This window comes from Microtus pennsylvanicus, chromosome 4 (genome assembly GCF_037038515.1).
Source record: "Microtus pennsylvanicus isolate mMicPen1 chromosome 4, mMicPen1.hap1, whole genome shotgun sequence".
Lineage (NCBI taxonomy): Eukaryota > Metazoa > Chordata > Mammalia > Rodentia > Cricetidae > Microtus > Microtus pennsylvanicus.
In genome coordinates this window covers 36,361,863-36,386,933 of record NC_134582.1, presented here as the reverse complement: position 1 = coordinate 36,386,933, position 25,071 = coordinate 36,361,863, and the positions used below count along the sequence as shown (strand labels likewise).

General features: G+C 43.9%; 1 protein-coding gene across 5 annotated transcripts in view; it reads right to left on the bottom strand.

The window, feature by feature from the left end:
- The window catches only part of Sema6a (semaphorin 6A), a 124,877-nt gene that overhangs the window by 15,988 nt on the left and 83,818 nt on the right, over window positions 1-25,071 (bottom strand). For 2 of the 5 annotated variants that reach the window (XM_075968691.1, XM_075968692.1), the window contains exons 10-19: window positions 24,207-24,424; window positions 21,695-21,826; window positions 18,878-19,033; window positions 17,350-17,526; window positions 16,888-17,028; window positions 16,718-16,798; window positions 14,595-14,653; window positions 11,944-11,964; window positions 11,781-11,831; window positions 6,465-6,629 (exon numbers count right to left, since the gene is read on the bottom strand). In XM_075968691.1, the coding sequence (XP_075824806.1) occupies window positions 6,465-6,629; window positions 11,781-11,831; window positions 11,944-11,964; window positions 14,595-14,653; window positions 16,718-16,798; window positions 16,888-17,028; window positions 17,350-17,526; window positions 18,878-19,033; window positions 21,695-21,826; window positions 24,207-24,424 (1,201 nt within the window). The remainder of the gene's footprint in view (window positions 1-6,464; window positions 6,630-11,780; window positions 11,832-11,943; window positions 11,965-14,594; window positions 14,654-16,717; window positions 16,799-16,887; window positions 17,029-17,349; window positions 17,527-18,877; window positions 19,034-21,694; window positions 21,827-24,206; window positions 24,425-25,071) is intronic. The other 3 variants (XM_075968694.1, XM_075968693.1, XM_075968696.1) reach the window with 3 other exon arrangements.

Genomic DNA, 25,071 nt, shown 5'->3' with positions numbered 1-25,071 from the left:
TTTGAGAGAAAAGTATGTCTCTTGCGATATTTGTTCTATGCTTACACTAGAAGCATCGATTTTATCTATTTGAAAGATAGTATTGAAGTATATCTGAAATTCAAATTTATCTGAGCATGTTGTATTTTACCAAGCGACCCTCCTTTTCTACTTTCTAACAATGTATTTCCAAGGCTCTAAGACTTGAATTTCTAAAATGGTTGTTGTTGTTGTGTGTGTGTGTGTACACATGCTGGTGCCACAGCATGCACACACAGGTCAGGGGACAATTTGTGATTGCCAGTTCTCTCTTTCCATCCTGTGGGGTCCCCGAGATCATACTCGGGTCCTCAGGGATTGACCAACTGAGCTATTTCACGATCCCACAAACACTCCTGATACAGACTTGAAAGGTTTGGAGGTTAGAACAGCTTGACGGAGTTATATAAAATGGTATTAAATCTTTATGGGGCAGACACAGCACAACTTACACTCAGAAATGCTAGTCTTTTAAGAGTTTCCTTTTCCTCACCACCAGCAGCGGCTAGTGTAGCATTTTCCCATGAACAGGGCAGGATGCCTTCCTTCTAACGCCCCAGAGAGGAAGAAATGAACGCTGCTCAAAGGCCAGCCTGCCTTCTCAATCGCCTTGCTCTGAGCATCATGTTTTTCTTATTTTGAACTTCAGATTGCCAAGCGGAGGGAAGGGCCTCTTGGCCTCCCACCACCGGACCCACAAGACAGCAGCCTTTTCTCAGAAGTTTCCTGGAGACCAGTCATGCTCCACAATGACATCTGAAGATGACTGTGATGCTATAGGAAAACTGTAAAGCTTGGTTTTAAACATTTCAGAGGACGCTCCCGCTAGTCAAGAAGTCAGTGTTTACAACATTTTAGATAGAAATCCTGTAGCTGACGTTCCCATTTCCTCCTCCCCTGCTTTGGTGATCTGTTACTGCTACGATATTGGCATGGAAGGAAAACGGGCTGGGCCACAGCATCCCTGGGAGCGCCACGCCCTTGCTGTTTGCAGTCAGGGCCCGTAGCTGTTGCCAGAGTTGACTGCGTATGTCTTGATCTGGCTCCTAGAGGCCATGCTGACCACGTAGGCCTTCCGTCACTTTGTTCCTACTTGCGCTTCGTATGTCTGGCAGCTGGGTCTGCCTTCGACAGCAAGTGAGTGTGTCTGCTTCGCTCAGCCCAGAGGACACCTCGATGGCACCCAAAACTACACTACAGAATCAGTGATTAATTTTTCCGAAGGCACCCCAGAAAACATTTTTTTTTCCTTTTGGTTTTTCCAGACAGGGTTTCTCTGTGGCTTTGGAGCCTGTACTAGAACTCACTCTGTAGACCAGGCTGGCCTTGAACTGACAGAGATCCGTCTGCCTCTGCTCCCGAGTGCTGGGGTTAAAGGCGTGCGCCACCACTGCCCCAGAAAACATTTTTGTTAAGGGTGTTACTGAAGAAAGAGCACAAAACATCTGGCTTTACAAGAAGAGGTCTCTGTTTTCTCACATATTACTATCACAAGGAACAAATGTATATAATTTGATAACAGCCAAGAAATTATTTTTTCTTCTTGGGAAAACAGGCATGCTTCAGAATACCAAATCGGGTAAGTTTTAAGCACTGACGAGTAATACAATTATAACTGTCCCTGTGCTCAGTGGTTCAGTGTACGACTCCAGGTACATGGATTCCTCAGTCTGTTGGTACCGCGGGGCCTGGTTCTAAAGGTCTGGGACTCACAGCGTGAGTGGAAGGAAAGGGAAGAAGGGTCAGTGTATGTATTTTCAGGACGGGGATACATGTGACAGCCCTGAAGAAGCAGAAGTGGCTGGAGGTAAACTTTCTCTCAGGCCACAGTGTGGATAAAAACTGCTGCCTTCTAGTCTAGGGAACACACTGCTGATGGAGAAAAAAAAAATCATGACAGACTACAGAGGCAAATTTCCTTATAGCCAAAATCCATCTGTCTTTAAATACGTTCTCTTCCCCAACTTCAAAGCTTGGTTTTGGGACAGAAATGAGAGGACAATAAGATTGTTGATTTTAACACTGACTCTCGTTCACTTGGCTTTAAAGTACCCTGACAACTCAGGGCTTGGAAGCCTCCTTCCAAGTACCAAGGGCGGTGTTCTTGGTAGTAGTTTCTTCCTTACTGGACTCTTCCAGTCCCTCTTGGCCAGCATTACCCAAACTTTAGTAGGTCAGGGACCATGTCTACAGCTCCAGCCACACCGACAAGTCTCACCATATGACTGACTTAGTAGTATATCTATGACGTCTGCTATTTCTCCTTCCTTAACATTTGCTTTAAATTAGCTTTAAGAACATATTTCACATGGAGAATTTACATAACTGTTATGTATTTATAAGATGACTATCACTTTTCATGGACAGAAAGTCAACTTAAAATTATTAACCAAAATATTCATTCTAGTTAAGTTCAGCTGCAAGATAAGCTCCATTCTAAAGCCTGTTGTACACTCTTGGCTATTCAGGGATGTCCACAGGTTTAGGATACTATTGATGACAAAGCACCAAGTGGAGACTATTCTCTGACATAAGAAAGAGAGGGCACAAATTCCCCCCATACCACCATTCCTGAAGGCCACAATGTCCCCGCGTCACCTAAAGCATCCACATTCCATGTAAGGTGCCACATATCCCACTTGGAGGCAATGCTGTCAAAGGTTATTATGATTATGGTGCATTAATAAAATAAGAAATTGGCAATAAAGAGAATTATTGACAAATTCTAATCATAAAGCTGCATTCAGGATGGGCATAAAAACAAGGGCAATCCACTCACCATCCCAATAGACTTCACAAGTCTTACTAGACACTTAGTTCCCAAACTAATTACACACTGACTAAAATACTGTCTACGGCTACTATTCATTTTATCTTAATTTAAATGCTGCTTGTACTCCTTCCCCGGTCTACAGTCACCAGTGACCATCTCTTTTGGACTAAGTGTGACCAGGTGGTAGCATCACACTCTCTCAGCTTCCTGAAAGGGAGAAGCACGCAACGATGCTGAGACTTCTCACCATACGAGAACATCTACTTTCCTGGTTACCATCTCATCTGTTTTCCGAGGACTCATAAGAAAAGCACAGTGAAGTCTGAAGAGGGGGCGTTCTCTCCTGCTCATGAGTTCTCTCGTATCGCCCAAGAGCAGGCTTGGGGCTGACATTCCTATCTGTGGCCCTCCGCAGCCCTGGCAGCTTTGCACCTGCCCAGCTGCCTGCTGTATCTTTTAGCTCTCTTGGGGATCCAGTTTTATAGCACTCCTAATTTCAGTAGGAGAAAGGGGATGCAACAGTGGCCATTCTCCTCCCCCAAGTTTATCTAATTTAAAAAAAGAAAGTTCTTACTTCTTTTGTGGTGGGGAGGCGTGGTGGAGAGTAAACAGACCTAAAAATAAGTTGGGTTCCTTCTTTTATTTCTATGTAATCAGAGCCCCTTTGAAACTACCCATTACCACTTCAATGGTTATTGGGTGAATACATAATATATATTTTTAGATGTGGTAAAACCAAGAAAGAAACCGTCAGGCTGCATCTAATTTATCAAATTGGTGATTGAGAGGCCGGCCTGAGAGACTCCAGATATCTAAGGACCCAGAGATAAAACAACGGTTGGTTGTGAATCCAGGGCTTGGAAAATAGCAGGCATTTTTAAAGAAAAGAACCAAGTCAAGAGACATTAGACGAGGCCAGTAGGGTAATGAAAAGCAAGGCCAGTTACCGAGAGAGAAAATGACTTCATTTTCTATGCTAATGGATCATTGTGCTTTGCAGGTTTTCTGCTCACGCTTTGTTAGTGGGATGGTATATCCACACAGCTCCTGGATGTCACTCACAGTATAGAAGGAAAGAACCTTGGAACATTCCACAGGGGGGCCGGGGGGCGGGCAGAGGGCTTGGGTCTGCTATTCCGAAAGGGGAGGCTAAGAGCAATGGTAGCAGAAGGGGGTTAGACCGCAAGGTGAGGACAGGGTTGTGACAGAGGAGCGGGATGCACAGGGTTAAACCAAGACCAAAGACGTGACAAGGAAAGGAAAGAAAAAGCAGCAAGCATACTCTGGAAATGTGTTTGGGAGGGTGGGGTGAGCAAAGAATGGGCTTGGCCCGGGGTCAGTCAGTGGCTGTGCGGAGCTAAGCCAGTGGGCTCACCCTGCTCACTGACGCTTTCTCGCTGGCTCCAATAAAAGGGCCCTGGGCACTTGACTCCTCCTCAGATGCTGGTCAGTGGACACGGTTTCTGCCCCGTGGAGAAATGTGAAGCATGGTGGAAACAATTCCAGAGTATCTGACTGCGAAAGCTGGAGCACACATGGGCCACATTCCCATGAGACAGTCAGCCCAGTGAAGAGCACCCGCAGAGGCCCTCAGGAAACCCAGACGAGTACAGCATCCCAGCGGATGCCGAACACAAGGATGCGACGTCATTGAAGCGCTCACATCAGGAGATGAAAGGAAGGCAGGAAGACCACAGGTTGGGTCAGGCTGAGGGCCATCGTAGTGATTCAGAGAAGGGACAGGACTTTTCCAACAGAGAAACATCGTCACCAAGTCACGCCACACAGTGCTTGGCCAAACAGAACGGAAGTTGGAAACAAATCATGAACAGCAAACAGAATGGTCATTCAGAGAAAAAGGGGAGAATCGAAACAAAAAAAAAAAGAAACAGAAAAATCATAAAAATCATGGTACAGGGAACATTAAGCTCTGTCATTTCAGTTTCTGCATAACAACTCATTGGCATTGCCCCGTCAATCATAGACCGCAGCTGTCCAAGATCAAACTCAGGTTTGATGGGGCAAGGCAAGGAGGTTGGTCATAGCACAAGAACAGCAACTGTGTTAAACACCCATGCAATCGCCTCTGCCACCATTGTCTGACACTCTGCAGGCTGCTTCCAGCTTCGTTGGCATTTAGAATAAAGACTCGGGAGAGTGAACAATGTCGAGTTTTAAAACAATCTGTCAAAGTGCTAATTGGACTCCTTCAGAGCCTCCATTCCTTAGGGGAGTTGACGAATAAAGAAAGCCCATGCTGACCCTCTAAGGGAAGAGCAGAGAAAATGACCGCAACCCAGGCCTGACCAGAAAGACTTCTTTCTAGTATAGCAGGTAAAAACTGGGCAAGTAAGTTGTCCCCTACTTGAGACTACAGTCAGGGATGACGTCGTATTTGAGGTCTGAAGCCACACACAAATAATAGCACATGCTGGGGCCTGTGGCGTGTTGGGCCGCTTTCCCTTCACTGAATACTTTCTTAGGCTGGTAAGGACAGATCCCTCTAACTTAAAGAGGCCGAAGAGACAAAGCCAGCTTTGTTCTTTAAATAGATTTGAGGCGGGACAGATGAAGAAACGGAAGTCTATAGAATAATAAAAGCAGCAAGGAAGAACAGGATAAAAGGGCCATCTTTACCATTTGGGCTCAGGAACTAGGGCAAGAGAGTGCACGGTGCTTACAGGATAAAAGCAGATTAAATATATATAAAGAATTAGCATGGGAGTCTGTCCAGAAAGGAATACACCCAAAGTGGGGAAATCTGAATGCCAAAAACTGCAGGAGAAGGCATGACCCAGATGGTCCTCCAAGGGTCCCCGTAAACTCCTTGACCCTCAAAACTCTAACCCCAACTTGGATGGAACTCTTGAAAACACATAGAAGCAAACAGTTCTGAATGGGGGTGGGGAGATGGCTCAGCAACGTAACTGGGCTTTTGAGCTTTGATTTACAAGACTGTTCTGGGGATAAGCAAAGGTCTCTCTGATTGCAGCTGCAGCTGAGGTAGGATGCGTTAGCAGAAGCAGCAAACAGCTAGGGAAGCCATGCTATTTCCTGTCTGGAAGCCAGCACAGAGAGCAAAGGAGAATTCAGGACAGTTCACAGGTGGAGTCCCCTCCGTATAGCGAGGCTGCCTTTCCGCTGCAAAAGCAGGGCCATTCTGCTTGATTCAATAACAAATATTTGTTGCAGTTCTTGTCCTCCAAGGGTGGTTATAGTAGTCTGAGCACCACAGGCCTGTTCAGCGTCGGCTCCGTGAGAGAGGGGACAGAGCTAGAGAAGGGAAAAGACCCCGCCCTTATTCCTCAAATCACTGGCTTTTATTTCCATGGCTTCCACTTGCCAAAGCCTGAACAGCCATTAGAGTGGGGAAAGAGGGTCAAAAAATGCATAGCTAGTAGGAGTTCAGGAGTGGCAAGGGATCTGAGGAGCAAGCATTCGCTCCGGGTCAGCCTATGCCTCTTCTGGAGAGGAAGACCTGAGGATGTGCTATCTGTGTGGCTTCTCCCTACGTCAGGGGACAACTGGGGACTGAGCCTGGCTCAAGGGTTGCAGTCTTTTCTGAGATGCTTTCAATGGAGGGACACAGGATTTGGCTGGAAGCAGGTGCACAGTCCTCCCCTTTCCCCCACCCCTCTCCCCCCCAGAGGAAGAGGTACTTCCAAGGCCTTACCCTTCTTGTCCTGGTGGTTATGTGAGGACACAGCCCCCAAAGGGTCTGTGCTGCCGGGTGCCTCGAGCAGGTCGTTCCAGTCCAGCATGCCTCCCCTAGACTCATACCCCTCTCGGGATGCCGAATCTGACGTGGTGGTGCTGGGCAAGAGGGAACTGGAGTGCCCTGTTTTCATCACAAATACAGTTAGGGAGACATCACTGCACACTACATTCCGTTTGCTCAGAGGCCAAGAGACAGGACACCCTTGATGACCTTGAGGCCAAGGGCACGCCGTAGCAATGACAAGGCTTGCTGGTAGGGGTGGACTGCTCTGTGCTAGGCAGAAGATCCTCTGAACCTGCAGTTAAAGCACGAAAGGCCAAAGACTGTCTCCGCCACAAGCTTACCCTGTCCTTTACTACCAATAGGGACAGTGACCCCTCCCAGCCTTGGGAAGATAAAATAGCACAATAGTGAAAGTGTCACAGTGCCTGATCCACAAATGCTCAAGACATACTAGTGTCCTTCCCTAGAAGGCTTCCTACGGCAGCATGAAAGACACTCCAGGAACACGGTTTGTGACTGATACGGCACCGGCGATAGTGGACGGCCTTTCCCATTACAAGTAACTTAGGCGATCTCAAGCCCTTCCCAGCAAGGCTCCACAGTGCATCTAGTGTTCAGTTTCAGCTCAACCTCATGGGCATTCCCCATTCTGGGAGATGCTCTCTCCCCTAAGGGATCCACTCCGATGCCTTTGGCATGGAAGCCGCCTCCTCTGCTCCTCTGCTTGTTGTTACGGACGCACCTTCTGCATCTAAAACTGGTTTCTGAGTTTCATAACTCAGTTTTATAACTCAGACTGTTTTTGTGGCCTCACTGATGAGAAGGTTAAACTAGAAAAAGGTAGATTTCGATCTCGGATGTGGCCCAGCATCGGAGAGTGCCAGAAGACAGGAGTGACTGGGAGTCATGGCAGACACCCTAGATATTTCCTGTGAGCGCATTTAGAAGTTCACTCTCCAACTTGCCACAAGATAAAAGTGCAGATTGTATCGGATCCTTTCAGCTGTCAAAATGATTTAAAGGAGTCTGATTAGCCATCCTCTCTGGTAGAAATAAAATACAGCCTCTTTGAGACTTCTGAGTGCATTATAAAGCCATCTTGAGCACTTTTTAGAGAGATTACTGAGCGCCATCTTCATATCTGTAATCTCAACACTTGGGAGGCTGAGGCAGGAGACTTGCTCTGAGCTTGGGACCAGTCAAGGCTATATAGAATAAGTTTCAGGTAAGCCTGAGAAAGAAGTTAAAAGAGCTACTGCATGTGTGTTATTGGTGTCTTTGGCACAAAGCAGAATAGACTCAGGATAATTCTAATAATTCTAACCTCAGGATATAATCACCTTACATATGATAAGTAAAATAACTGGCCACCAGAAAGACAGATCCTACTGATAAACGCATCCCATTTCTGTCTATTCTTTTAATCTGCAGTTACTATTAGAAGTTGGAGTCCCAGGCCGGAGATGTTAAGATTACGAATTTAAAACAATGTATTTTAAAAATAGCATTAATCTTGAACCTCTGCTGCTGGGGAAAAGCTAAGCCAGGGGAAGAGGTTCGTGTAAGCAACAATTTCTTTGGACGCACTGCACCTGAATGCTGCTATAAAGCTTTGGTAACATTTAAAAAGCCTCTCTCAGAGCAGAACCTGGGTGGTTCCCACATAGCTCGCCACATCTGTTTTGTTGAAAATAGTCTGCTTCGCAGCCCACCGCTAAAAATATGCTCACTTAAGACTAAGGGAATGTTTGATTTTTCTAGACGTTGTGTTTCTGAGTTCTGCATCGTATCTGATGCTGAGAAGAGGACAGGATCGAGAAAATCAGCCTGAGAAATGGGGAAAAAAAAGAATTTCCTTCCTGCTTACCTTGGGGTCTAAAACATGTTTACTTCCACACCCGAATTCATGACTACATAAAGACAAAAGAATATGGGCCAGCCGAAATTACAACTCGGCACCCAATATTAGAAAATAAATTGAAATGGCTTTGTAGGTGGGTAGGGAAGCGGAGGTGGAGGTGATGGTGGTGATGTGTGTGGTGGTGGTGGTGGGGGAGGGGAGGTTGTGCTCCCCTTCAAGTAGCAAGAATTTCTTCTACCTGAATTGATAGGCGTTTTGAACACTTTCGATTTAGCTGTGTTCAAGGGGCACTTTTATGGTAATGCCATAAGTATGGTTTAGTGAGAACATTTCTTAATATGGTAATCTAGGGGAAAGAGATGCCTAAGGGACACATTTGCTGTAGAAAAATTTCCTGGACCATATGCTACAGATACATGGAAAACTCATTGGTGATGGAAAGCTAGGGCTACGAGAGGAAATTAATGTGGACCAGATGGTAGTTAGGTAGGAAAATGCTTTACACACATGTGAGAAATCGGCCTCTTCGTATCTCTGAAGTGTTAGTCTAATACGCAGCACATCTCGAGTCTCTGTATGTAAATCTAGAGAAACTATGCATCTGATTTAAAAAAAAAAGCTCTGCAATCTTTTAAACTTGTGCTTAAGAACAGAAAGCACGGGCTGGTGATGAATCGAACAAAGAGCAAATACCTGGGCCTCGAGAAGTTGAGAGCCGCCAGGTGAGAATGTGGAGAACAGCAGGCCCTATGAGCGAGCGAGGTGAATATTCTTAGGATTCTCCATGCTTAAATGCAGCGGCTGGGAAGCCATGGATGGTCTTTCTCACAGCTTGAATTGACAGGCTATATGATATGCACTGTCTATGAGACGTCATGACCAGAATGACTTGTGGATATGGTATTGCATGTCAATAGATTTGCTGTAATCATGCAGCCCAATAGGAGAGGTCACATTTAATCAATGGGACAGAACATATGCTCTGATAGTCTTCAAAGACACAAAAAAAACTACAGCTAATATTCAAAAAGTTAATTTTCATGCATCATGTCGTTTCTCTACATCTACAAATCTCTGTGATTCTAGAGGTTAGAGGCTCTTCCCACTCCTCTGTTAACAATGATTGTAGCCGATTAGACATAAAAGAGACACTAATTCAATACAGAGAGGTAGAGAGAGAGAAAACAGGACCCAATTCACTAAAGGGGTTCTTGCATATGTGAGCGGTGTTGCCTACAGCATTAGCCAACAGAAAACTTGCACAGTGTGCTAAAATGACCCTTTACCTGAGAAAGAAAATCTCCTCTTTGTGGTTTGTTCTGTGGGTCTAAATCAGTCAGGAAGTGCATGGCGCACAGAGGCTACAACAACTAACTGTGCAGGTGCATTCTGGACTGGCTTCCTTGTCTGTATTCATGCCCAGAAAGGTAGCCATTTGGTTTTTCCTCTGAGGTTACAAATCCGGCACCTGATCCATTGGCTGGCATATAGCTGTCGCTCAACGAAGAGTTGTTGGGTGAATTAATTAAATATTTTCTTAGTTAATGCCGAGATAGTCATCAGTTATGAGAATCTGCAAGTACTGTCTAGAGTACCACTCTTGCTTTTTTCTTTTAAAAAATGTGATTTCCCTCCTTTGAAAGCCTCTCTTTAGGCCCTCTTGGTAATTTCCTGACCTCTGTGGTGGATCATCACTCATCTTGATGGTCAATTAGCCACGTCTCCACTGCATACTGAGTAGCTACCTGCAAGGGGCAGGGTCATAAGCTACAGGGAAAGCGCCACTCTTCTTTGCTTCCTTACAGAAGTTCAAAAGTTCACAACGACCGGGCGTTACCCTTGAAAGTCTTAATTTTTCCATTAATATAGGGAAAAATTAATAAATGCCTGTTCTTTGAGGGGGAAATGAAAAATCCACTTGCTTGAAGAATGATTATTTTGCCCATAAAGAGCATCCCAGAGCTCAATTATATGTTTGAAGAATTCCCCGGGAGTTAAAATTGGTCTTGAACAACGGATGAATGCCAGGAAGGTTGCTGGCTCAATTGGTTTCAAGGTTTGGATTTCTCGACATCTGATAAAATTTCTTCAGCTGTAGGCAACGATGGTGAAGTCTGACATTGCAAAGGAACAGGTACTAAGTGGTTTGCTTCCTGAAGGTTAAGGTTAAGCTAGATGACATTTGCCTTTTGAGCAATTTTTTCCTGGTCTGTGTTGTTCAATATTCTGGTTTGAATCATAGATGAGAGAATGTCAAAAGTGGAGAAATCCGGTGGCCTTGTCTGTTCCCTCCTGTCTCACCTCACGAGGGGGATGGCCAGGGGGAGGATATTGCACAACTCTGGCTTTTAAGACAGCCTTGAAGACTTCACTAAGCCTTCTGATTTATGCTACTCGGTCTCATGGATTAAAAATTTACACAGCGATTGAGCACATCTGTAGACACCTGGAACTCTTCTTTGCATCCTAAATCTTGTGTTTTTCTTCTTTTCATCTTTCCCTCCATTTTAACCTACTCTTATACTTAAAGACTGACCCTTAATTATTCCTACATTGTATATCTCAAACACACATAAAAGCTACAAACTGTTGAACTCATGGTCCAAAGTCAAATGCAAAAGCTTAAATTTGATACCATAGAGATGTTTTCAGCTTATGTTTTGAAAATCACATTCAATCATTTATTTTGAAAAACAAAGAGGGAACAGCTGCATTTCGGCTTGCCTGTGCAGAAGTGCGGACACTTCCTGACCTCCCACCAGCGCCTGAATGTTTCAGGCAGAGGACAATGGGAGAAATCCTGTTTGGACATCACGCCTACGGCCTCACACTTCCTCGCATACGTTCTGGAAACAAAATCTCACTGAAAATTGTGGTCAAGCAAATATCCAAACTCATTCTGAGTTTAAGTTTAGTTGGTCGATTTCATGCTATACTGCACAGGTTCACTTTCAAAGACCCTGGTATCTGTGCCCTATTTGGGAATTCCCCTATGGGGGAAGGTTATCCTGACAGCCAAGATTGGGGAGATGGTATTGAGGGGCTACCGTTTATGAGTTGGAGTCCCTGTTATATATCTTGAATCTCCTTATACACAAGCATATTTAAGAAGAAGAAATCTCTTTTCACTTGAGAATCCATTAGATGTATTTACCAAATTCTTGAATGTTTCATATTCTGCGGATTCAATATATAAGATTTGTTCTCCCTCATCAATCGTCCCATATAGGCAGAGTGATTTTTTTTTTTAAGCTTAGTGAAATCTAGAAATAAGTTTAGTGAATTGGAGCCCTGAAGTAACAAAGAATCTGGTCTATGATTAGGAATGAAAACTACAAACTACCAAAGGATGAGTAACTTTAAGTATTAATATTGATATGTATAGATAGATATATCAATAAACTGACCATACACTGTGTTGAAAGACATTTCATAATCTGGTAGAGGAGTTGAAATGTCTATAAAAAATGAGGATAAAAATTAATTAAAAATCTATGGCTTAAAATACTCAGGTGAATTAGTGCAAAGTTTTCCATGGACATAAAATTATGACAGTAGCATCTTCCTTACCATTCAGGGCCACGAAGGAATCTGAAAGACAAAAGAAGGGAGGTGGTTACTTAACCACACACTCTTAGTGACTTACACAGTGAGGGGGATGAGCTAATGGGAGCTAGGCCAATGGGGAAGCCCTAACACTGGAAACTATTCCGCTTCCTGCTTGTAACCTAATCTGCTTCCTGCTCAGTTCAATGTTCTATCTCCACATCTCTTCCACTGGCGTGTGTCCCCAAAGTCATTGCTAACAGGTAGAGAAAACTCAAGGCTTAGGAGAAGAAATGGTCACTGCAATGATTATATGAGAGTCAGGAAGCCATGCTCAACTTGGTACAAAGATGCATGGCTGTGGATAAAGTAACCAGGCCACATCTGTAAGAAAGAACTTTTCTTCGTGCTCTGTGTGGTTTCACCCCCATGAATGGACTGAGAGAACTGTTCAGTATCATAATCCATAATGTTCTTAACTCATTGGCAGTTTTAGTGAGGAAAGTAAAAATCCAAACACACACATGTGGGAGGCCACATAAGTAGGTTTGTGTGCTGATGTCTAGGTCAGATTACTGGTTCAACAGGGATCCTCTGTGGCTTTTCTCAAAGTCCTGTCAAAGTCAGTGCAGCAATTATGCCAACACCCTCTGAATACACACACACAAACACACACACACACACACACACACACACGTATTTGTGATAGAAGTAGTTCCTGTTCTGGTGGGAGCAGGCAGAGGGGAGAAGGCCTCAGGACAGCGGGCAGATAGAGGCATAGTCTCGCCTTCTGTCCTGAGTGGGGTAAAGGATGGAACATGAAGGAAATAGGCTTTACAGCTGGCCTTGGGCATTAAACTACATCACTAAATCGGAACTTTCTACTTTACATATGCTTGTTCTCTTAGGTTACTCTGCCTGAGAACATAGATTTGTGTTAAGCACACACTAGTAATCCATCAGCATCTCCTTTGTATATTTCCTGATTCAAGCCAAATCTATCTTCCTATTTTTCTACAGAGACTTATACTACCAGATAACAAAAATGTGACAAAAATATCTTCTAAAGCTAACTTAAGTATCTGTAATATCCCCTACCCTTCCCCCAAACACCCTCTCTTTCCAAAACTTTAACTACAAGGCACATGATAATTAAGATAGAATGATTGCACTTCAAACCCTTTTACTGATGCAGGTGAATAATCGCACACATGGCACAGATGTTTGGGTGATAATAGATCTCCTACAACAATTTTGATGCATAAGTATTTCATGAGAAGGTATGAAAAATGAAAATGTTGGCCACATATTGTACTAATAATTCAAATTACGTAGGGTCAAGAACTTGTAGACAAGGCTGATTATTGTCCTCTTTATTTGATTATTCTATATGTCTTACAAAAGCATATGATAGAAAGTTGAATGATAACCTAGTCTGAAATTTTGGTTCTTATGACTTAAAAACTTAGAATTATATCCATGGGCTTTGTTATAGAGTCAAATGCTATTAGTCACTCAGTTTGGCTCCCTTAAGAGCTGTTTTTCAGTGCCCTTTTGATTTCAGATTCCATAAAATTCTGCACAGGGGACGTCTTCAAAAAATTCACCAACCAGGTGATTCTCCTTTAAGATGCCCACACCTACATTTTCAGATCTGTCTTAGCTTCTTCCTGAATGCCTTGCTTTCTCTTAACCCCAGTGCTTAGATGCTGTGTTAAAGACTCTTAATAAACTCTAACTCTGCCTTTTAAAAAAAGGTAACAAGCCAAACATACTTTTGCTAAGAGCATAGCATTATTACTTAAGTTCACAACACTAAACCATTTTCAGGAAAATCTTGATATTGCTTAGATCATAAAACAACTAGACAGCATTCTGGGATCTCTTCTAGAAGGTTCTAAGTAGAATGTTGCCACTTAATAGTATGTGACATGAACTCTGAGAATGATGTAGATTAATTTCTACAAAGAGGACATTTAGAATTGCTTTATGCTCATGGGTTAATTTATGTTTGTTCCTATTTCAAATGGTTTCATATATATATATAAAGTATATACATAAATCAAATTTTGAAAATTAATTACTTTCATTGGCGAATATGTTAAAGAACACAAAGACAGTTGCACTCAGGAAGCTAGAGTACCATGATTAGGCTTTTGATTATTTGGCTAACATGCGGCATAACAGCATATTATGAAACACAACAAAACTGTCATTTTTGTAATGGGAACACTGCCATAACTTACTGCTTTGCTATGATTAATATCCTCTAGGATGATATGTTCGACACATTAGAGTTATGGGAGAGTTGTCCACATTTACAGCAATCACCCTGGCAGTGCTGACTTCCACACACACCATTTCCTTCGTTATGTCCAGAGTCATTTGCACTGAGTTCTACATGCGGTGTGGTGCTTCTAGACCATCTGATAGCAACTTTAGGTGAGTTTATAAGAATCTTGTTACCTCTGGCCAGGACAACTAACTGATAAGCCCTTTCCCAGCCCCTTCTCACTGACTCTTTCTGTTCCACCCCAAGAATTTATATGAAAATATGCCAAACTCCAGCTCTGTCAAAAGTCACAGGGTGGCCTTCATAGCCAAGCTAATAATGCAGAGTGGGTCATAGGGCGTCTTTATCCATAAGCAGACAGAGATTTAAAAATGTTACTTACTGTGACAGTCTCCTAGGCCATCCGTATTGCCACGCTCTATGTCCTGTTCGAAAGTCAGCCTTTTTAAAAAAAAAAAATGGGAGAACAAGGAAAAAGAAAAAAATAAACAATGCCATGAGCCGTCACTCAGATATGAGTCTTCAGTTTCATTTTTTAAAAAAAGTGACCTGTTTGCTAAGTTGAGTGGCCGGTGTGAAAGAAAAAGAAGCCCTCTGCAGCTTATTAAATGAGTTTGATGTGAAACTTTAACAAGACGCTACGGTAGCAGAGAGTTCAACCCTTGTGCGGGAAGTCAATTAGTTGTGGGTTCTTATCCTCCTTCACTCATGTTCCTTAATCACTACTTAAACATCCGATAAGTTTCCACTCTAAAGTTCACGCATATAAACAATATGTGAAGTATAGATGGAAGGGTCTGGTCCTTTCCGTGACCTGTTTTACTCTTCTCCGTGCTTTCTTTCCCAAGTCCCTTTTCCTATTCCTTTGCCCACAGAACACATATAACCAGTGTTTACAGGCACGCCTGGCCAGTGAGCACGTGAGAGGGCGGGCCCTGGCCGAGAGCTTGCATTCTCCCTGTTCTTTCCGATCCTCGGAGCTCCTTTCTTTCCCCTCCATTCCTGGTCTTCACCATTCAGTTTGAAATTTAAGACAAGCACACTAGATTTGTCCACAGAAAGTGTGTCTTTCGGGAGAACTTTGCGCTTCTGTTTCTAAAATGTAATTGAAAATTCTGATCTGTGGCTGCCTCGCAGTGTATCATGAACCCCGTAAGGAAACTGCTTTGAATGTCGCACCTTGATCTAATAATCCGGATTTAGCTTCTAATGTCTTTGGTTATAATGGAAATTAAATTCATCCTCTACGGATAGGGATTTCGTCTCATAATGAAAGCCAGTATCCACCCAGTCCCCAAACCCCCTCTCCCAGCAGAGCCCCACATGTGTTGAGCAGGGCCTGTGGCACCGGAAACTGAAACATGGATGCAGACTTGAAAGGAAGTCTCTGGGAGTTCTGATAGTCGCTTTAAAAACAGTTCATAGAAATCATGTTACCTCTGGTCAGTTCCTGAATACAGGACAACTAACTGATGAGCCCCTTCCCAGGCCCCCTCACTGATTCTTTCTGCTCTACCCCAGAAATTTCATGAAAAGATGCCAAACTCCAACTCTGTCAAAAGTCACAGAGCGGCCTTCACAGCCACGCTAATAATGCATAAGGGGGGGGGATCATCTGCGGCCCCCGGGTTTCCAGGTCGTCTTTTACGGTGATCATTAGCTTTGTTCAAGAGAATATTTCTTAAATTATGTGCACAGTAGTCACCAAATTGGCTCTTCTACTTGTTCAGCTATTTTAAAAGCAGAAAGAATGCTTCCAGCTTAGGGAGCTGGGTCTGGGGAGACTCTTTGGCTGCAGGGGAGCGCTGGACTGCCCTGGATAGATACCTCACTCGCATTGTCCACAACTTTTCTGAGACATGCTTTGAATAGTTTTTCCAAATGTTGTTTTAGATTTCACATCCAATAAAGTTAAAAAAAAAATCACAGGCAGAGCAGAGGAGTTTGATCTAGGGGACCAGTTGGGGAATTGCCAAACATGGACTGTGTGTGTAATGAGCAATGAGGTCAAGGTTTGTTCGGCCTAGGAGATAGCTTTATTGGATAAGAGCACCATGCTTGAAGCATGATCACGTGGGTTAACATATGCTCTGCTGTTTCTTCTCAGCCTCGTCTGGTCAATTAGCAGACTCAGTTTGCCGTGGCTGGACAAACCATCCACTAACCTCATGGTAACCGGCGGCTCCTTTCTCTGCTGTCCTCAAACCAGGATGCTCAAGGTGTGCATTTTCATGTACTACTCTTAGGGAATACTTTTGAAGCCCACTGTGTTCCCTTTTTGTGTTCTTAACCAGTATAGTCTGGGGGGGATTATCCCATGGGCACTGTGCCATGTGCGACCCCGAGTCTCTGAACTGAGTTGGGGATGGAGAAGGCGCCTGTCAGTTCTGTGGCTGAAATTCTCATACACAGAAGTTCCTGACAGTTTGAGGGAACACAGCCAAGCCGACATCTAGCATGAAGAGGGATCAACGCACTTTGCCTCCCATACCTCAGGCTCCTTACCTGCTGAGGGGTGACAGATGGGCACAGGAACCGCTTTCCTTCACCCACCCACAATATGGGTCTCTGGAGGCGATACAGGTTCTGCGGGGGTGGGGAAAAGATGACTGTCAGCTACCCAAGATTGCTAACTACTGTGGACTGTCTAGTTGTCAATGAGGTGAAACACGTACTTTTTACACTTGCCATGGCGCTCGCAGCGGCCGAGAGGCACCTTTATCACGCAGGTAGAGAATGCCACATACAGGGAGCCGCTTGCTCTGTCGAGCTGCATACCCATAATCCTTTTGTCCTCCACGCCATCATAGCTGCACCTGTTTTGTGAGGCAGGCGGAGACCATTAGTAGACTCTCAGGAACGATTTCCTTCCTCCTGAACCACCCCTGTATGCCATTTCGGGGCTGACATGCTGACCTCATAATTTAAGATACCTTCTGTAGACGCCCTACATGGGCGGCTATAGGATCATAACGTTATTGGCAAGGGAAAACTAATGCTCAGTATTTTCTGAGGTTGGTGTGAAAAGTAACTGGAAACTGCATAAACCAACTTGTCTGCCTCGGTTTTCCACGGACAGAAAGGGCTACAGTAGCATGACCAATAACCACCAAGCAAGGACCCAAAGTTTGACTCACTTTTCCGGGTTGTAAACATTCATCTCCTCTAGGAAAACACTGCCATTTAAGAAACCACTGCTTCCTATCCTGGCCAAGAACTTCAAGATGATTCCCTTTTCTGATCCCAGGAAAACCACAGTGTGATTCTGATACGGCCCAGCGGCGTTGTCTACTGCAATTTTGGTCAGGCGGTACCTAAAATAACAGAATCACATTTGGGGGAGGGGGGAAAAAAGACTTTTTGTTAGTCTGTCATTAAAGGTCCCCTTTCCACTTCAAACAACTGCGACCCAGCTTTCTAGTAACAACAATGTCATGAAAAATATATGCAAGTAAGTAATGCTCTCCAGCCGTCCTGGCCCTTTGTTTTCATATGCAGCACATTCGGATAGCTCCAACAGGGAGAAGGAAGTTATGTGTGTGCAGAGGCCAAATTCCATAGTAAATAAATAGCCATAACCATATGCAAGCACTCAGCACCGATCCCTTCCATAGGCAATAAGAAAAGACTGATGGCGCCAATGGAGGGGACAGGCATAAGAAGTGACTGTGCTTAGCATTCTTTGCTACATCGAGAAGGAAAGCTGTGGATCCCATTCTCCGTGCTTTTCCGAGGAGGCGCAAAGTGTTTGTTAACGAGAGGCAAGATTAGAGAATGTTCTGATTGTACACAGAGGAGGGAAGAGGGCCCTGAAGGTGAAGGACTCAGAACAGCATGAACATCAGGAGCTGCAAGCCAAACCACGGTTGGTAAGGGAACGGAGAAGACAAGTGCAGAATGAAGTTCTAGCGGGTATCTATCCTCTTTCTAGAAAATTCTTTGGTCATTTCACCTTTCACAGATACTTATTTGTCCTAAGTACCAAGACAGGAACAAGAAAACACCAGTCTTCCTATGAGAAATAGGCCATGGCTGCTAGGTTACGCTCAAGTAATTTTATAATTCAGTAAAAGTCAGGGGATTCGAAACAGGGTGAACTCACTATTTTGTGACACCGACTGCCACAATTTAGAAAAGCCTGCTGTAGTATTTGAAAATAAGCTTCCATCACAAAGGATACTGGATGCCATCGGAGCTCTCCAATCAGCTACTACTACTATGTTGGCATGCCTTCAGATAACGAATACTAAGGTATAACTCCTTCATGCTGCTATGCCATTACCTACGCGGTGTCCCTTCATGCCACAACCCAATCATGTGGAACCAAGCAGGTAATCGCTTCTTCTCCCGGGTCCTCCCTCACCACGCCTCTGTACCGCACAGATTGGATTAACAAGCTAATCTGGAAGGAAGTATTTTTCTTTCTTCTAATTGCTGGCACACGGAGAACCGGCCTGAAAATACTGGCACTCTTCTCACTGGGAATGCAGCGATGGGGATTTGGTGGCATCTACCCAGCCCGTCAACATTTCCTAGCTGAATCAGTGCCCAGGATAGCAGAAGATGTTTGTGGCATTTCAAAGCATAATCCACTGACAGAATCCACGAACTGTCCAAGATGAAGTCAAGGAAATCCATTGAGGACGCGGTTGGCTTGACACCCACCTGACCATCGTTCTCAGGAACCACGGCCGGTTGATGATGGACGGTACTGCCTCATCCATGAGTGGGTGTGTCTTAATGAAGTTCAGGGTGTCGTCAGGAAGCTCATTGGAGGTTGCATATCTTTCTAAAGACGAGGAGCCGGCACAACACCCTGGCCTAAAATGAGACAAAGATTGAGGTTGGGGGGTGGGGGAAGAGTTATTTCATGCCTTCTGGCAAATTCTTTGAATGAATGGCTTCTCGAAGCATCTGGCATGGAGGAGACTGTGCCACAGGCGGCGAAGAGGAAGATGAAGAATGCAGAAGGGCACCAAGAACAATATGCTGAGATTTCCACTGGACTGCCTACTCATTCTGTGAAGAAGCCTTAGCTGGGACAGCTCAGTTTCATCTCCAGGCAGCTTGGCTTCCTTCCAGATGTGCAAACAAACCCCAGTGAACAGAGATGGAGCTGGAACTGAGTGAGTGTGTGTGTGGGGGGGGCATACATCCCAGGGTTGCTTTATGCTATCTGTCAACTTGATACAAACCTAGACACACCCGGGAAGAAAGACCCTCATCACCTGAGAGACTGTCTCTAATCACTCTGACCTGTGGGCTTCTCTGTGAGGCGTTTTCTTAACTGGTAATTCATGTAGGAGGATCCTGCTCACTGGGGATGGTACCACCTCTAGGCAAGTGAGCCCAGGCTGTGTCAGAAAGGTGGTAGAGCAAACTAGAGGAGGCAAGCCAGTAAGTCATGTGCCTTATGGTTTCTGTGTCAACTTCCGGCCTTGGCTTCCGGCCTTGGCTTCCTGCCTTGGCTTCCCTTGATGATAGACCAGAATAAACTCTCCCTACGTTGTTTTTGGTCATGGTGTCTATCATAGCAACAGAAAGCCAACTAGGAAACCTTGCTAGAGGTTCTAGATGCAGTGGCTCTCAACCTTCCTAATGCTGGGATCCTTTAATACAACTCCTTAGGCATGGTGTGGTGACCCCAACCATAAAATTATTCATTTTATTTATTTATGTGTTGGTTTGTTTGTTTTCAAGATAGGGTATCTCTACAAGCTTTGGAGTCTGTTCTGAAACTAGCTCTTGTAGACCAGGCTGACCTTAAACTCACAGAGATCCACCTGCCTCTGCCTCTTGAGTGCTGGGCATGCGCCACCACTGCCTGGCTCCATAAAATTATTTCATGGCTACCTCATAACTGTAATTTTGCTACCCTTATGAATCATAAATGTCTTATATGCAACCCCCAAACTGGTCACAACCCATAGGTTGAGAGCCACTGTTCCAGAGACATGTATTCTACAAAGGAGGGGACTAGGCTAATGCTTTCACAAGCATAAAAAAAGAGAGATTTCCACAGAGGTACACACCAGCAACACTCAGTGTTACAACCTCTCGGAGTCTATTAGTTCACGTGTCGTTCTTGTCTTCATTTGTTCTGAGATTTGGGCAGGTCTGAAAAGCCAGTTACACAGAAGATCTTTCCTGAAAGACCAGTTCCTTGCAACTGAGCAGATCACACAGGTGAACTTTTGAAAGACATTCTATCATTTGTTGAGGTACATGGAAATCTCAGCAAATCAGATCAGAGCATACTAAGACTGGTGCAGGAGAGGAAACCATGCCCCCCACGATACAACCTTTCCCCATACCGTGGGGTTACAGCCAGCCGGCCCTCCACAGTCAGCCTGCTCTTCACAAAAGGGATGAGACAAGATAGGGAAGCATGTGGGAACACACAGTGACATGGGAGAAAAATCCCTTAACCCATGTCCTGGTGATGCCTGCATGACACCATATTCACACACCAAGACACCTCTCTCTCTCTCTCTCTCTCTCTCTCTCTCTCTCTCTCTTTCTCTCTCTCTCCCTAGAAACCAATCCCTCCACTTTAACTCCCTTTCTTGATCATTTAGATGGTACTGATGCGGGCAATCTATCTAGTCCCTAATGTGTACTTTCACAACGAGTCTTCCTTGACCAAAGAAGGAACATGGCAGGCAACTCAGCTGACAGAAAGGGATGGCCCCTTGGGCTTCTTTGCTTCCTGATATCTAAATTGATTCAATTAAATGCACTTGTAGGTATCTTGGTAGGATAGTAGACCAAGGGAGAGCATTAGAACAACAACAACAAAAAGCCAGGAAGACACTGGGCTTGCTTCCAGAGCCACATAAACTCAGTATAGAGATTTCCCCATAACTTAGACCACAAGGGGAAAGGTGTGGAGTAGAAGTCACACGGAGTTGGAAAACATAGGGTCAGGATGGGAAAACGTTCTTCTCGAGTTAACTATTTAATGGAAGCATATAAAGAGATTTTATAGAACTATGACCTTTTTGCAGTGTCTCTGGGTGTTTCTATGTGAGCGAGTCTAGGGCACAGCTTGGAAAAGGCTAGCACTATATTGTATGTGGACGCAGAAAAGCAACGCACCATACCAACTAAACAATTCTTACATTTGTCTTGGCACAATACAATTTACTCTCTGGTCCTTAAATTTTCCACCTATAGACCAACGGGACCAGCTCTAGCAGATGGTTCTTATCACCTATTATATTGGGCAAACCACATTTACAAAGGTTAAGCAGAAGACTAAAGACATGGTTTGTGGGTACTAAAGATTACTCTGGGTTCTGGTAAGGATTGTGAACGCAAATATCACATCATGAAAGTCTTCCTGTTGTTTTTGGGTCTCTATCTGCCTGGCTTGGGATGCAAGGCTCCAGTGTGTAGTCTTTAGGATGCTCACTATCAGAGAAGCCAGTTTCACCATTTCAGGGTTTAAAGATAGCTGACTAAATAAATATTTGCACATACCTGGGTTTAGGGACGCGCTCGTCTGGAACCGGCGTCCAAGTAGAATCAGGAGACTTCTGTTCCTTGAACCTCCCAGTAAAAACATTGGCAATGTCGAGCATGTCATAGGCACAGACTGCAGATCCGGGGATGCTACAAATGACATTTCACACCAGGTGTTACTCACATAACTGCTATTCATCCCCTTAGAAAACATACTCTGAAGAAACTCTTATTGCAGGCAGGTAGGATTTAAAGTCCATATCCTGAGCATTATAAATGAAGCGATCATAAGTGTAAAGAGACCAATCAAATTTGCATCAACAGTCTTAAAGAACAGACTCGCTAGTGCAGTAAACTCAAGGGGAAAAGCCCATCATTTCTTCATTGCCTCTTGAGCCCCTTTGTTTGTGGGGTGGAGGAGAATTACGAGCTTATTATAGAAATTCTGTGAACCCCACAGAGAACAGGGTCCAGCCTTTAGTAGCTAGGCCACAGTTTAAGATGGAGATAAAAAAAAAAAAACAATCAATTCAGAGCAAGCCAGTCAGGACAAGGTTTCATAGCATAAGATGCCTCCACGGGGTTTTGATGGGTGGTCACTGGTCAGGCTGGAGGACTTTACAGAGAAAGAAAGGCACATTCCAGAACCAGACCTCAGGTCTGGCAAGCCTGTGGTATAGACTGTGTGACAAAAAAATGGGAGGAAACAGGCTGAGGAGGGAAGGGAGCCAGACCACGCTGGGGCTGGTGTACTAGACCAAGGTGCTTGCTTGCTCTTTTTCCCCAGCGTAGAGAGGGACCCCTCAAGGATTGGCAGCAATCTGTCATAACCAAGGCTTCCTATGTGGAGGAGGAAGTGGAAAGGGATGGAACGAGAGTGAATAAAGGCCACATGTAATTTAGGATGACAACGGTAAACACATTTGTAGACTGGCAAGTTAGGCTGTCTGATCTGACTGAACAAATAATATTTATGACACCGCATAATCATTATAAGATATTTTTAGGACCACTTAAGAAAATAAATGAGTTTATAATATATGAGAACTCACTATGGTATTATAATCACAAAGTAACCCAAACTTTTAATAAAACTAAACCCCAAACTAGAAATGTATTTTTAAATCCCACTAACCCCTACATTTCCATGTACCAAGGCAGCATGTTTTCCAAAAACCCTAGATAGATGGGATCTTACATGTGAATATTCAAACCCTGAAATATTTTATATCTTCCCTGTTCTCAAGTCTAAAAATCCCTATAGATGATTAAAGCTTGCCTAAATCTAATCGAATACTTCTTGCTGCGATATAAGCTCCCACTTTCATTTATCTTCAGTGAGAAATCCTTGGCACTTGCCCTCCCTGTAACTGAGGAGTATGAGTTCATCTTTCAGCTCGCTCTCTTCTGGGCTCTACCCAATACATAGGCATGTCTTTCTAGATGCTATCTTCCAGCTTATCATTTTTCATGCCTGTCATCTAGGCACTCCTGAAGTTCATGAAAGTCCTTGTAAAAAGTCTAATCCTACGTGTATGCTTAGAAGAAGATATTCCGTAAGGAAGCTCTAAAATCATACACAGACAAAAGAGCATGGTGCATGCATTTAGAGCTCATGGTCAAGGGTTACACCCAGAGTTATGCTCATTTCCCCCAATAGTGTTGGGACTCTGAAACCTTATTGGCTTTATGGAGAGCTGGATGCCAGCGAAAGATGGTCATTCTGCTAGTCTATCATTTCCATGCATATTCACTGTGTTGGGATCAATTATTAATGTGCCATTTAATTAATTAATATTTCTGATGAACTAAACATAAAATAGAGATGAAGCGACAGTATTTTTAGGGATAGTGTTTAATGGCTTATGAGTCCTCACTAAAACCTTCCCAGCTGCACTCGTGCTGGGGTTGGGATCTGGGCCATGAACTAACTGCTTAAACCATTGGAGGTTTGCATCCTCTAGTGGGATACTAACTAGAATCTTGGGTGGAGCCCTTGGCAGGTTCCCTTGCTCCTAAATTTCTCACTGAAGCAGCTTCTCAATGTAGCATTTTAATAATGCCCACTCTACACACACACACACACACACACACACACACTCCCAGTTCAGTCAGGGAAACACTACAAATGAAACAGGAATACCAGATAACCTGTAAGAGATCAGAGGAAGATACTGAATTCCAAACCTTTCCCTTCTATCACTGACTATGTGATCCAGGCAATGGAATGTTTTAAGCTTTTTCTTCATGTGTGAAAAGAGAACAATAAAATTTGGTTTACCGAAAAAAATCACATACAAAGTATTTAATGTCAGTCATATAAATAGACGATATTGCCATAACTTACTTCCCTAAAAATCTTAATTTAATAATGCTCACAAATTCTAATTAGTTCATTGATGAAAACTCAAAGTAATGCATGTTATGTACAAATAGTGACGGCTGCCTTTCCATCAGCTGCAAATCTTTTCCCCAGGGAAAAGGGAGCTGGGAAGAATATATTAGGTCAACACAGCCAGGGCATGGTTACCTGTTATAAGGTGTGGAAAAGGTTGCCAAGACAACGTCACGGCCATTAATGCGAATCACATCTGTAACCGCCTGGAGTATATTGAAATAAAAATGAGAGTCTCCAGGCACTGAGCAGTTCAGGCGAGCCTTCAGGAAAGACGTCCACTGCTTCTCCAGGACTCTCTGAGACCCTCCCATGTCATTCTTACAAACCTGAGCCACCCTAGGGAAGACAACCTGCAGAGAAAGGCACACAGAGGGGATGAAATGCAGATCTTAGAAGACTTTGCCTTCGCCAAACAGAAATGGAACAACAAGCTACTTAATTTAATAATGCATTTCTAAAATCAAAACAAAAAAAAGAAAGAAAAAAGGAAAAATGTCAGCATAGAAACAGAATGTTTTAAAAGATAAGGCGATGGCATTTAATACGGAGCCATAAATCCTTCAGGGGATGAGCTCCCAGCCACATAAACTCATTTCCATACAGACTGCTTAGCTTTTATTTCCTCAGACAAAAGCACACTTTGTATGCACCATCTCTGCCATCCCTACTGCCTGCCTCTGGGGTCTGAAATCTCATACTTGGAGTATGAGTCCTTCTAACCATGCAAGCCACCCTGGTATTTTATTTGTGCCCTCTAACTCAGTGACCTTGATCTGCTGTCTGGTAAAAAAAAAAAAATAGCTGAAATAAACATCCTCTAACTGTAATCTTGCTTTCTACAATAAAATGAAGACTCAGTTTGCCTAAAGATACTGGGTATGGATTCTCTCTATGGAGTCACTCAATTAAAAGGGGAAATTGTACCTGGGAGCTACATCTCAAAACACTTCAAATGAAACAACCAAACATCTGTTAGTTAGATCTTCAGTGGAGATAT